The sequence below is a fragment of the Sitophilus oryzae genome, unplaced genomic scaffold (assembly GCF_002938485.1).
Source record: "Sitophilus oryzae breed Bouriz unplaced genomic scaffold, Soryzae_2.0 scaffold_179_pilon_pilon, whole genome shotgun sequence".
Classification (NCBI taxonomy): Eukaryota; Metazoa; Arthropoda; class Insecta; order Coleoptera; family Curculionidae; genus Sitophilus; species Sitophilus oryzae.
In genome coordinates, this window is record NW_022146501.1 from 9651587 (window position 1) to 9664423 (window position 12837).

Here is a 12837-nt window from a genome sequence, read left to right on the forward strand (position 1 = left end):
TCAAAAATTTAAAGTTTATAAATAAATAACAAGTATTTTAGAAAACATTTAATTTCGATGTTGGAGTTTAAATATTTGACAGGGATTTATATTTTACCACAAATAGCTGTCATTGTCAAAAGTATCAGCATTTGACATAGATAAGCTTAACCTAAAATTTTCTAAGCCTACTACGACGTTTTATATTAATTCGATGGTATATTATATTATACTACATAAAGTATTGTACTTATTTAGAAAATATTTCATAAATAATAGATAATGTTATTAATTACCAAAAAGTTGCTTCTGAATATGCATAAAAATGTTTTCTTTCTTTTTTAACTCAGAAATAATTATAAATACAAAATATTATAATCGTAATAAATTATAAATTTTGTTTATTATTAAATGGTGTTGAATATTGACATAAATATTGACAAAAAAATATAAAATTTTAAGAAATAAATCATATACCTAAATCATTTGTTTTAATGTTTCTTTTTCACTAATAAAACATATATTTAAAGAATTCAAAGTTTTGATCGATATTTAACCATATTTTGATATTCTCAAATTGATGAAGTATATTTTCTAATACTGAAATATAAATTGCCTTGATTCAAAAATTAAAAAAAAAGTTAAATCAAATTAAATAGCGTAAATACAAGTCATGCAACAAATAACAATGATTGGTTATTTAACCAAATATTCAAGAGATTTATTATAAACAGTTACTTAATTTGGATGTAACAATTTTTCTGATTGAAATCACATAGAGATTGTAGATGAATACTTTCGTTATACTGTTGTATAAGCAAATTGTTAACATTTCAGTTATTCAGATAAGATATAGAATATTTTCATTTATTTACCATTATAATTAAATGAAATCCACTTTTATATAGTAGGTACTAACTACTGTAGTGTTGTGTTTCTTCAACACTCAACACCACAGTTCCAAAACTATTTATTCTGTTCCTGTGATTCCAAAACCGTTAAAACCAGTATTAATCTACGACGTACGTGACACAATTCTGTACCAGTGGCACTAAAACTTTTTTAAAACTCGAATTAATCCAACACCTACGTGACACATCCTCAAGGTTTCCACACGAGAAACAAATCCGAATCAAAACATTATCCTATTGTAAAAATCAGTCGATGCGTTTCTTTATTCAATTTCATTAAACGTGTAAAATGCAATTACGTATGAACTACCTATGTTTATTTAAACTATTTTTTTTCCGTTTAAGGCAGCAGATGACTCGCGGTTGGTTGGTATTATAGTACTTGTTGCTCTCTTACAGTTTTTTTGTTCCCCTCCGTATACATCTAAATATTTTCGTTCTCCCCGATTATACGGAGGTGATTTTTTTTTGGAGTTTTGTAAAAACATTCACCTATATCCTGCGAACCCCATTCCTTTAACCGTTGGGCTCTAAAACTGGGGATAGTCTCCTGTGTGCCCCGTTATTGAGAGAGTCCTCCAGGATGGTAAGTTGGGTGGTGTTGGGGGAAAGCTCCCCGTTGGAGAGAATGCTCGCGCCTTCGTCCTGAATGGACGAGGGTTTGGGCTTGACAGCGTGGTCGAGAAGGTGGAGGAAGTCGTAGAACTTGGATGGCTTCACGCTGTTGGAGTTGGAGTCTTCCACGTAGTGCCTGAGGAGGGGTTCGGATTTGTTCTTGGCCATTTTGCCTCTACTTTCATAAGCGTAATACTGGAAAAAAGGACAAAAGTTGTTAGTACCACAGATTATAATCTTTGTTTTTTCTTTATTGTTTTTCGTGGTTCCAATTTTCGGAATCGGGCACTAGTTAGGTTACTAGTTTGCGCACATAGCACGCCCACTTATGGCCTCTAAAATTGTGCACAGCGCCTGACCGGCACAGTTATTAGAGAGATATCGGAGAACCGAATAGCGTCATCCAGTATTTACGCGTACCTTATCATGGTTACGAGATGCGCGAGTCAATTTTTAACGCAACACCCGCTAATAACGTTACCGCCTGACGTAATTTGCGGATCAATTACACCAAGCGCTCTTTCTAAATAACCTCTGATAACGTTTAAAAATTGCTTAAATGGGCATGTGCGGGTATTTGACAACCGGAGCGAGATCTTTTATTTTAGGTTATGTTTGAATTGTTTTGAATTATTGCTTTAGTTTTATTAGGTAATTTGATATTTAAGTAGCTTGGATTAGTTTTAATTAAATAAATATGGCCCAAAATATGGATTCCACCTCTTCCAATACTAAAGAACCTATAAAGAGTCTTAGGTTTACAGCAGATGACGACTTAGCCCTTCTAAGAGAATTTGTTGCTTGTTGCCCTATACCCACTGGCAGACGTTGAACAATAAAGCACTGGAAATAAGCACTTTAGCTCTTTAGTTAAAGTTAAAATACCTAGTAAACAAAACAATTTCAAAGTTAGGTTAAGTTTAAATAGCGGACGCGACGCGATCAGAATTCTTTCCGATCCGATAACTATAAATGAAGAGAGTTAATACCACCTCACGTAAAGGAAATAACACCTGGCCTTATTAACGTCCATGCACGCTATTCGGTTTAGCGATATCTCTCTATTACGCTGTTTATTGTTATTTTACGCGAGTTTATTTTTGCGCACAGGAAATTTGACTCGTTTGCACATCGTCATAAAAAACAATTTTCGTACCACGAATTAGGGACAAGATTTTTATCTGTATACTTATAGGATACCTAAACTGTGTTAGTACTGTCGGTTTGTACCGGGTGTTCCGCTAAGTATAGCTGACGGCTATATCTCGGAAAGTATTAAGCTTAATTTTCATGCGTCCATTATCCGGCGATACGATATTAATTTTATTGGGGAAATTTAAAGACTTCGATTGGTTAGAAAATTAGGCAGTTTTTAAATTTATTGCATTTTCATGCCTCCGTTCATCGGACATATGATTTGCTTGTGATTGGTGTCATTTTATATTTTCGTTTCCATAACGATTTCGCTGTTTTACTTATAGTCTAAGAGCTAGCAACGTTTTCGAGAGAGAATTTTAAGAAAGCTGGTTCTTTAATATATCTTTTGCTACGCTCTCCTGAACAGAGTGCGGACCGTCTGGCTGCCGATAGACGTTGCGTTCACTACTGCGCATCATATCTGTATTCAACATCTGTTCGCTACTGCGCATCGCATATTCGCCCAGTATTTCAGGAACTAAGGAGACTAGAACAAACCTATGTGTAGCATATTTAGTTTCATAAAAAAGTTGCAAAGTAATGTGAAAATTGCATCATTGTATCTCTACTCATAAACGAGAAATCCAATAAAACATACGAAAATGGAATATCCCGTGCAGATGTGATGCACAGTAGTGAACCGCAGTTGTCTACCGGCAGCCAGACAGCTCGCACTTTGGTCGGGAGACCATAGCAAAAGATATACTAAAGAACCAACTTTCTTCAAATTCTCGTTTTCCCGACGGTGCTAGCTCTTGTACTATTATATTTTTATTATGGTTAGATTAAACTTGTCAAAACGTCCGTTATTGTCTATGATTATCGTACGATCTTTCTCTGTTGAGGAACTGGACGGTGCTAACTCTTGTACTATTATATTTTTATTAAGGTTAGATTAAACTTGTCAAAACGTCCGTTATCGTCTATGATTATCGTACGATCTTTCTCTGTTGAGGAACTGGAGTAAAAAATTCGGATAAAAAGTGGCGAATAAGAATGACCAATCAGAGCGCCGTCGGACCATCATATCAACGAATAACGGACGCGTGAAAATCAAGCTTTAAGCCGGAGTCTCATGCATCCGAAATCCGATGGTACGACATCCGAAATTTGAAGTTATCCTGTGAAATAAAAAAAGCCTGTCACATACATCCGAAAGTTCGTTCCGAAATTTGACAGTTTTGACATTTAGACCTGTCATTCCTATCAACAGTATCAACATTATTACATGTATTATTGGAGAAAAACTTATAAAAATAACTTCCTCGCCAAATATCCCGAAATTGCTCACTTCCCACTAAACTTGTTTTTAAAAACCAATGTTTTCAAAAAAAGTGAGGTTAAAAAACACGATATCGTATAAAAGTTAAACAAAATTTAACTTTATACGACGTCGTAAGATTAGTTAAAAATATCCGATAAAAATTGGTGTCAAAATATTTCGACCAATAGGAGCACCGTCGGATCGTATCGGATTTCGGAGGCATGAGATTCCGGCTTTAGGCTAGAGCCTGCGGAAAAAAATTAGGACTAAATAGGCCATGAGAAATTGCTGAAAATTATTTTTAAGTTTGTAGAACAGCTGCTAAAGGGCGCAACTGCTATGGCAAATAAGAAAATGAAATTTTTAGAAAATTTTGCCTACACAAGGGGTACTATAAATAATAGCATAGTCATTTTCTAAGTCCGTATGTAAACTAAGAGATTTTCACTACCGAATAATAAAGAACAACAATGAAATGTTAAGAAAAAAACTTACCTGTGGATTCTCTGTTATATGAACGTTTCCATTAAGAACGGCACCGTTCATATGGGTACGTTTGTTGTTAGTCCCGTTCACGTGACCATTTGGGAAATCATTGGCACCCTGTGAATCAGAAGACTAGATAATACAATTAGTTATTTACCTTTTATACAAATTACTTGGCCTAAAATGATCAACAGCTAGAATTTTAGACCATAGTAGACAGTAAATTATTTAACTCGAAACATTTATCACAAACAAATTGTATAGGAATAAGACATAATATATACATAAGACCTGCATAGCCTATTTTTTATTCCTAAAAAATAAAATACCTTGGTATCCAAATGATCTGGTGTGATAGGAGGAATATGTGAGGTTTGTTCTTCAGGTACTAATTGTTCGATTTCGTGTTCGGTTGCGGTACACGGCTGTTCCATTCTGTAATCAAATTAAAAAGAGTAAATAATAAGTTAAAATCTTTGGTAAGTGAAAAAAAAACAGTTAAAGTTATAAAAATATAAAGCAAGAATACTGCAACAGTCAAGCATACTGTCAACCATCTATAGTTCAATGATTAGGGACAAACCCAAAAATGGAATAAAATACTACATACATACTATAATAAAACTGTATGAAAACAATATTTTTTCTTTTATTCAGTTTTTACAAAAAAGTTGCAGAATACACAATAACAAAAAAAACTGATATGTATCATGCGATAATTGTCATAGCGGTAAATCTGCTTAACATATGCAAAGAGACTTGTTGTGTCAGTCGTCGTGATAGAATCGTATGTCCGATGGCTGACAGTTTGAGAAATTTTTAGTAATCAATTAGTGTTTTCAGAAGATTTAACAGTGAAAGTGATTATAGTATTCATAAGAATTATATTTAGTGAATATTTTCATGTTTCACGTTGTCACGGAGGTATGGAGACCATATGCAGCCGAATGCTGCCAGCGTGAGAGGATAAAAAACTTGATTTGAAAGCTTGTGTATTGATTGCTATGTATAAAGAAGGAAAATAATAAAAATGTTAACTGATTTTTGTAAAAAAATATTACAGTTCATGTGAGTCCCGTGCTTGAGAAAAGAAGAAGAACATATGTAAAATGTGGGGTTAGGTGACAAAATATCGAAAAAACTCATCAAAATCTTAAGTTAAAAGTTGTGCAGATATTATGATATTACATCTTTGTAAGTTGCAAATTATAAATACAAGGACTATAGGAAAATATCAATTTTTTACTTATATTTTCGAAGGTTTTAAAAAATTGTGCTTTTTCCAAAAGTCGAAATTCTTAGCTCTGTTATCTATGACCATTATCAAGGTACTTACCTCACTTGAACAGTTCCAACGTGCGGCATGTAATGCGCAACCGCAGGGCGATAGTTGCTGGAAACGGCCAAGCGTTCCCTCGCCACCGCTCTTCTCTTTATACAACGCCTGCGCAGCAAGATGAACGCTATACAACACCAGATGCAGATCAGTGCCAATACAACACCCAATATGATACCTAGAAGAAAGATAGTTTTTTAAATATGCTCAGATTTGACTGTATACGTTTTAGCTAAATACATACATTTTAACAACATTTAAACGAACAATTTAAATATAATTTGTAGAAAATTAAAACAATATTTCTTTTAATTTGAATTAAGCCAGGCTCTATTTTTACTCATACTATGGAGTGTAGAGATGAGGAGAAATATCTCTTATGGGACTTTATTTGAAAAAGTGATCACAAAAATGGGAAGAATAAGGGTTCACCAAATAGCCACAGTGGCGCTAATGACGCATAAATCTAAAAAATAAAAAGTAACCATAGATAAGAGAATAAAAGTAACATAACCAAACATTACCCAAAAAAGCTTTGTTTTTATTTTTTAGAATGTAAAACAATTATTTTTATATATTGAGTCTATTGCTGCTGAATAAAAATCGATAATTTATTTCATGTGATATGAAAATAAAATTTATATTTTTTTGAAACCCGCGCCTTTTGGTTAAATATTTATCTCTTTTGAACCATTTCCAGTTCTAAAAATTTTCTGCGCATATTTTAAATTTTAGGTTTTTGCTACAGCAGCACCATCTTTGGTCTTCCCTTTTTAATGACCATTTTTAATGCACAAAGATATCTCTCCTCACCTCTACACTCTATAACTCGTACCAACTTATGTATATTAAAGAAAAATTAGGTGAGATGAACTATTATACAGGGTGGTCCAAGCTGTATTCCGGAAACTTCGGCAGCATATTTTGCAGATTTTGATGTCAATATGACTCTTATTTGTAGGGGGCACCACAAAGATATGTTTTTACTGTTTTGAAGAGTAATAACTTTTCGTTCGTACCTATATAAAACTACTGAGTGAAAAAATACACATTTCCGTGATTTTTTATGTAAAAATGTCTCTTGGTAAAAATCGCTACGAGCAACCGTTCTCAAGATATTAATGGAAATAGGCAATACATCTCATTACTGACAAAAAAAATAAACATTATGTTGAGTAGATAGTTATTTGATTGAAATGATTTGGAAACTTTTTATTTTTTTAAATTAATCAAACTTTTTTTCGAAATAACGATAAAACAGTTTCTGTTGAACTTTTGACACAAAAACATTTCAAACTTATGATTTTAGTCTAATAACTATTTAGTTATTTTTAACTTATGTCAATGATGACAGGTATTGATAATTTCGATTTCAAATATCTCGAGAACCATTACTAGTAGAGATTTTTGTTTACCAAGAGACGTTTTTTAAAGCTCATGCTATTTAGAGAATCAATTTAAAAAATGGAAAAAATATTTATAGAGAACGTTGTGCGTAACCTTCAATGAGGGTTGTATCATGATCCTAAAGGTTCACGAATGTTCGCGAACGTTTCCTCTTCACGAATAGGAACGTTTTGTATATTATAACACTACTAATGAGAATAAAACTTTGAAAATTTATGCCTTACCGACTTTTCTGTTATGTAAAGCTTCGTCTTGTTCAACCTCACTGGCTTTATTTGGTATGTCCAACCTAGTGACCAACGGCTGACCAACTCCAAAATCGTTGACAGCCCTGACCATCACCAAATATGTATGCTGAGTGGACAGGTTTGTCAGTAAAGTCGACCAAATCTCTACAAAATAGTAATATTACAGAGTGAGTTTGACGTTAGTACTTTTTGAAGTATTTTTCTAAGAATATAAAATATATTACCTCCGTTTTCGTCAGAGTCTTTCCAACAAAACTGTGACTTTCCATGACTAATGGAAACGTTGTATTCGATCAGGTTTTCCAGTGACAGGTTGGGATCGATCGTGTACGATATGACGTAGCTCTTTAAATTTCCGTAGTGGTTCTTTGGTGGTCGCCAATAAACACACGCAGCCGAAGAATTTATAGTTTTGTACTCTAGATCTTCTACTAAAGAAGGCACTGCAAACAAAAAAAAAACAACGCTAACTAAAGATGTATATTAATTATCGACAACTGATATAAATTATCATATTATCAGTGACAAAAATGAAGGCAACTTTGTATATAGGGTGTTTCAAAACAAATGCGAAAACCTTAAAGGGGCTATTCCTTGTTTAAAATAAAAAGTACTTTGATAAAGTACAGGGGTCAAAGGTTATTTGTTAGGAAGATATTACAGAAATGGCTGAAAAATAAAGTTTTTATAATAAATTTGGAGTTATTTTGAAACTTTTTAACCTATGGTATTTTTCTCAGTAAACTTACTGGTTGAAAAGTAAAAAATATAATGTAAATCTTTATATGTTTGAAAATATTTATTTTAATAAAAAAATCTAGCTGACTGCTGTCTCTTACTAGCGTTGTTCATATTACTTTATTTGACATTCTCAGTTAATTTAAATGCAATATATTGTGGTCAATTTAAACAAAAAATATTTTTAAGGATTATTTTGCAGATTTACATTTTAGTTAATTCTAAAATATGTTGTTTGTAAGAAAATTTAACATGTTTGAGGCAAGAAATCACTCCTTTGGTGTTTTTGGTGATATGTTTTAAACACCAAGTATAATCCGAACATTGGACTACAGAATACTTAATTATCATATATCGTCAGTGAAACGTGATAACCTGCTAACTCCATTTTTTACGTTAATAAGTTTTTTTATACCATTAGAAAGACAAAAAAATACTCTATAAGTAGGGAAAGCAAATACATTTTTTCCTATTAAAGAAAATTTGCAATTTTAACTCAATAATATCTGCTAACTCCCAGTGATCTGAAATAGCCACCGAAATGCTGCTAAGTCCTTAATTTCCGTTACGACCACGCTAAAGCAAACACACGGATTCTTACTCGTATATTTCTTTAGGACAGTACTTCGATCCAGGGTCGCACTAGGCCAAAGGGGCCCGGGTGGCAATGTAAGAAGGGGCCCATGTGGATTTTTTTTGCCTATTTTTTCGCCTTACGTTTTGGTCAATTTTTCCCTATTATATACAGGGTGAGCCTTAAATAAATGCAAATATTTTGAGGGGTAGTATATTTCGACCCAAGAAACACGATTATGAGGGTTTTTGGGCGAAATTTTTTTTCTTGAAAATTTGAAATTTAAAAAAAAAATTGAATTTTTTTTAATTTTTAGTTTAAAAACATACTTTGTTTGTAATATGGCAACATAGGTAGTAGATTAAATTTACAAGAAAGAAAATCCAATGATTCTCAAAATTATAGCAAAAAATTGGAAATTTTAAAAGTGAAATAACTCCATTGTTTTGGATTTATTTGAAAAAACCGTAAAGACAAAATATTATGCTTCTTTTAACGAGATTTACCAGCCCTGAAAATATTTGCACTTATTTAAGATACACCCTGTATAGAAATCAGGGAACCACCCAAATGCAAGGTAAACCAATGCAATGCAAATGCCATAATGCAATGCAAAAGCAAATATTGTTAAGAATAAATAAAGAACTATAGAGGGGGCCCGGGAAGGCTGGGGCCCCCCTATCGTAGTTATATATATAATATGGCCAGTTCGACCCTGTGTCGATCTGTTCTGTAAATACGGGGTATCCGTAAAGGGTAAGGGAAAAACAATATTCTCCATATACGAACAATTCATCGGCGTGCTATAAATAGTTTAAATAACATTGCTTACTTGTACAAGAATTTCCATAATACCTAATCAGTTTAATTTTTTTCAACGTTTTTCCACGTAAATGATACATAATTTTTATAAAAATTAAAAAAATAAGGAAAAAAGTAATACAAATTTAATAAAATCACGCACTGTTTTCCAAGCTCGGTCTACTACCGTTGTATAAAAATTAGGATAAGCATGGAAGGATTCTATCATATCTTCTAAGAATTATAAGTTTAATTTTTAAATGATTTTCATATTCATTAAATCCAAAATGCTGCTCTTTAAAAATGCATTAAAAAGTTATTCGTTTTTGGACTTGTATGTTTTGCTTCTAGACCGACGATATTACAAATATATGGTTATGAATATCATGTTTTTTAAATTTAATTGATTATTTCTAAATCTGTTTGGGTAATATTCAATTCCATTTTCAAAATTTCAAACAATAAAGGTTGCTATCTCCAGAAATATATTTTTATTTCTTATTTCTGCAAGACGAATATCTGCTATCTCCCTATTGTGTCTGAAAAAAATGATGTAACACGAAATATTGAGTTATATTGTTTCCCAGCAAATAAAATTCTTATCTCTTTATCATATTAACGCATGAAAATACTTCCTACATGTGTACATATTTTTTGTACCGTTTTTAGCTCTCCTGTAAAATTAGGAATAATGGAGTTAGCAGTTTATCACATTTCACCGACGATATAAGGTAATGAATGCTTTTAGTTGTAAGTTGTAATCCACAATAATACACTTACAAATAATCAATATGACGGGTAAAGGGAAAAAACAGAAAGATGTCACAAAACTGACTTTTACAAAGAAAACTGATTTGATGTTGTCAAATATAACGTTAAAGAAAAAAAACTATATGCGTTATTATTCGGATATCGTTTATTATATTCAATTAAAATTTAGCATGTATTTGAGACTTAGTCTCAACACAGATTAAGTTGATTACTACTAACCTAACCTTACCCTTCATATATGTGTGATAAAAACATGTTTTTTTTTTTCAATTTATTTTATCAATAATAACTGAGTATTATTCATAAAAATAAGTTACTTACCGTCAGCAAGTGTGTGAATTTTTAGCGAATTGGATATAGCACCGGAAACATTATTGGCATCGTGGGCTCTAACTTTGAACAGGTAGTCCGTATTTGGTGTCAGTTTTGAAACAGAGAATTTCGGAGAGTAACTGTAACAAAATAAACTACAGGGAATGACAATAATCAAATGACAGATTCTTTTTATTTTACTATACGCTTGGTGCATTTCAGTTGATTTCAAAAAATTCCGACCGCGGCGCTGTATACGGCAGAAATCAGAAATGTTCGCTATGTATTTCACGCCGTCCCGGTTACAGTTTATGTTGATCGCATTAAAATAATATTGAAATCGTGGTTTTGTCATAATATATAAGTATTTTAGTTTTTTGTTAGTGCAGTTATTGAGACTATAAAACACTCAGGTATGAGTTTTATGTGATGTAACACTGTTTCGGGAAGTAAAAAATAACTGAAAAAGAATCCGAACTAGACGTCGCGTCGTGTTGTGAAAATTTCAAATGTTAACGCGTAAAGGAGAGCGTAATTAGGGCGTTGTTGGGTGCAATAACATTCAATAACTCAACTTTCCCGGATATTCAACTCTCCCAAAACAACATTTTATAGCTTCACAGTTTCTCACACCGATTTGATCAAAAGCAAAAATGGATTCAAGCAGTTCGACGAAACAAGTGAGTAAACAAAGTGTCCGTTACATAATCAAATAATTAAATAGACCTACTGTGAGAGAATAAAATATAATTTGCAATATTAATGGTATACTTTTTTTAATCAACTAGTGATTAAATGTTTTATAAACATCTTCTAAAATTATAAGTATGTGCCTTTAAAAAATTTCGTTATAGCCGAAATACCCTATTATAACCCCACTAGCAAAACCGGTGATTAAAACTAGGCTCGCTACCATAGTTGAATTCATCTAAAAAGTTTTTTTAGCTGGAATAATAAATTATAATACAAGTTAGACTTTCTGAAGATATCAAAATATTAACTTTTTTACTTTTATTTTTAGAATTTTCACAAATAAATACTTCCTAACGCTTTTAGAATAATTATAAATTGTATAATACATTTTTCGTATACTCGCTATTTAAAACCGTGTATTTGTATATACTACTTGTTTACGATATTCTACGATGATGGCAGCACCAGCGGAGAATGCACCAAGCCTATATAAAAAAAAGTTGAAAACATATTCAATAACAGGAAAAAATTGAACACACCGATTAAAAAGAATAGAAATTGAAATAGAGACAGTAATAAGGATAAGTTATCAAGAAAATTGGCGAGATTGCAAGGAGGTTTCAATATGACTTTCATTTGATCAGTAGTTTTCGATTTTTATTGTGACTTAAGTGATATTAGTAAAAATACTGGCCCACCCTGTATATTGTTCCACTCACCTTCGAATAAAATCGTCCTCTTCGCAATCCCTATTCTCTTTGGCAGGTACGTAGCACACCGTGTAGAATTTAGCACCGGCAACCCGGTCCCAGGATATCTTGGTACTGGTAGACGTGGAGGATATCTCGTGGAGGTACTTGGGGGCGCGCAGCTCGCTGGAGGTGTCCGAGGAACCGTTCTCTGCGTCCTGGAGGTCGGGGATGATGTACATGGTCCAGGAGGCGTCGCGTTGACCGATGGCGTTGTTCTCGGTGGTTACCCTGAACTGGTAGTCGGTCGAGGGTATCAGATCTGTCATGGAAAAAAAAGGATTATTTTTAATGAAAAAGAATTTTTATATGGTAATCGCAAAATATTTTCCGATGCACGTCATCAATCATATCGAAATTGACACTAAAGCATATAAACCTGACAAATAAAATGTTGACAAAAATTTTTAAATTTGTTGTATAATTTAAGATTTAAGATACAGACCAACTCTTCATTTTATTTTATAGAGCAAATGATTGTAACAGGTATTTTATTTAGATTAAAGCTGCAAAAATTAGTTTAAAGCGATTTTTATGATCGCTATGTTGTTGGTCACATTGCGCAATCAGCAATGTTCATAAATAAATGCAACAAGTTTAGATTAGAAAGCCCGTAAAAATTTTAGGTCGCGACCGTTATACGCGATCTGGCACTGCTATAGCGGTTGCTAAGAACAACCGCAAACAAAAACAGAAATAATTTTCTCTTGTCAAAGTCACTCTTCAAAAATCATAAAATCTTTCAAAATCTAAACC

The 12837-nt window shown here is 32.7% G+C and overlaps 1 protein-coding gene across 1 annotated transcript in view; it reads right to left on the reverse strand.

Moving 5' to 3' along the window:
- Positions 1-501: 501 nt before the first annotated feature.
- LOC115882661 (protogenin B-like) overlaps positions 502-12837 on the reverse strand; it is a 106164-nt gene continuing 93828 nt past the window's right edge. Inside the window, exons 10-17 of the mRNA XM_030900852.1 lie at positions 12052-12343; positions 10649-10779; positions 7668-7886; positions 7420-7587; positions 5789-5966; positions 4782-4887; positions 4462-4584; positions 502-1700 (exon numbers count right to left, since the gene is read on the reverse strand). Coding sequence (XP_030756712.1) covers positions 1407-1700; positions 4462-4584; positions 4782-4887; positions 5789-5966; positions 7420-7587; positions 7668-7886; positions 10649-10779; positions 12052-12343 — 1511 coding nt within the window. The 3' untranslated portion in view covers positions 502-1406. The remainder of the gene's footprint in view (positions 1701-4461; positions 4585-4781; positions 4888-5788; positions 5967-7419; positions 7588-7667; positions 7887-10648; positions 10780-12051; positions 12344-12837) is intronic.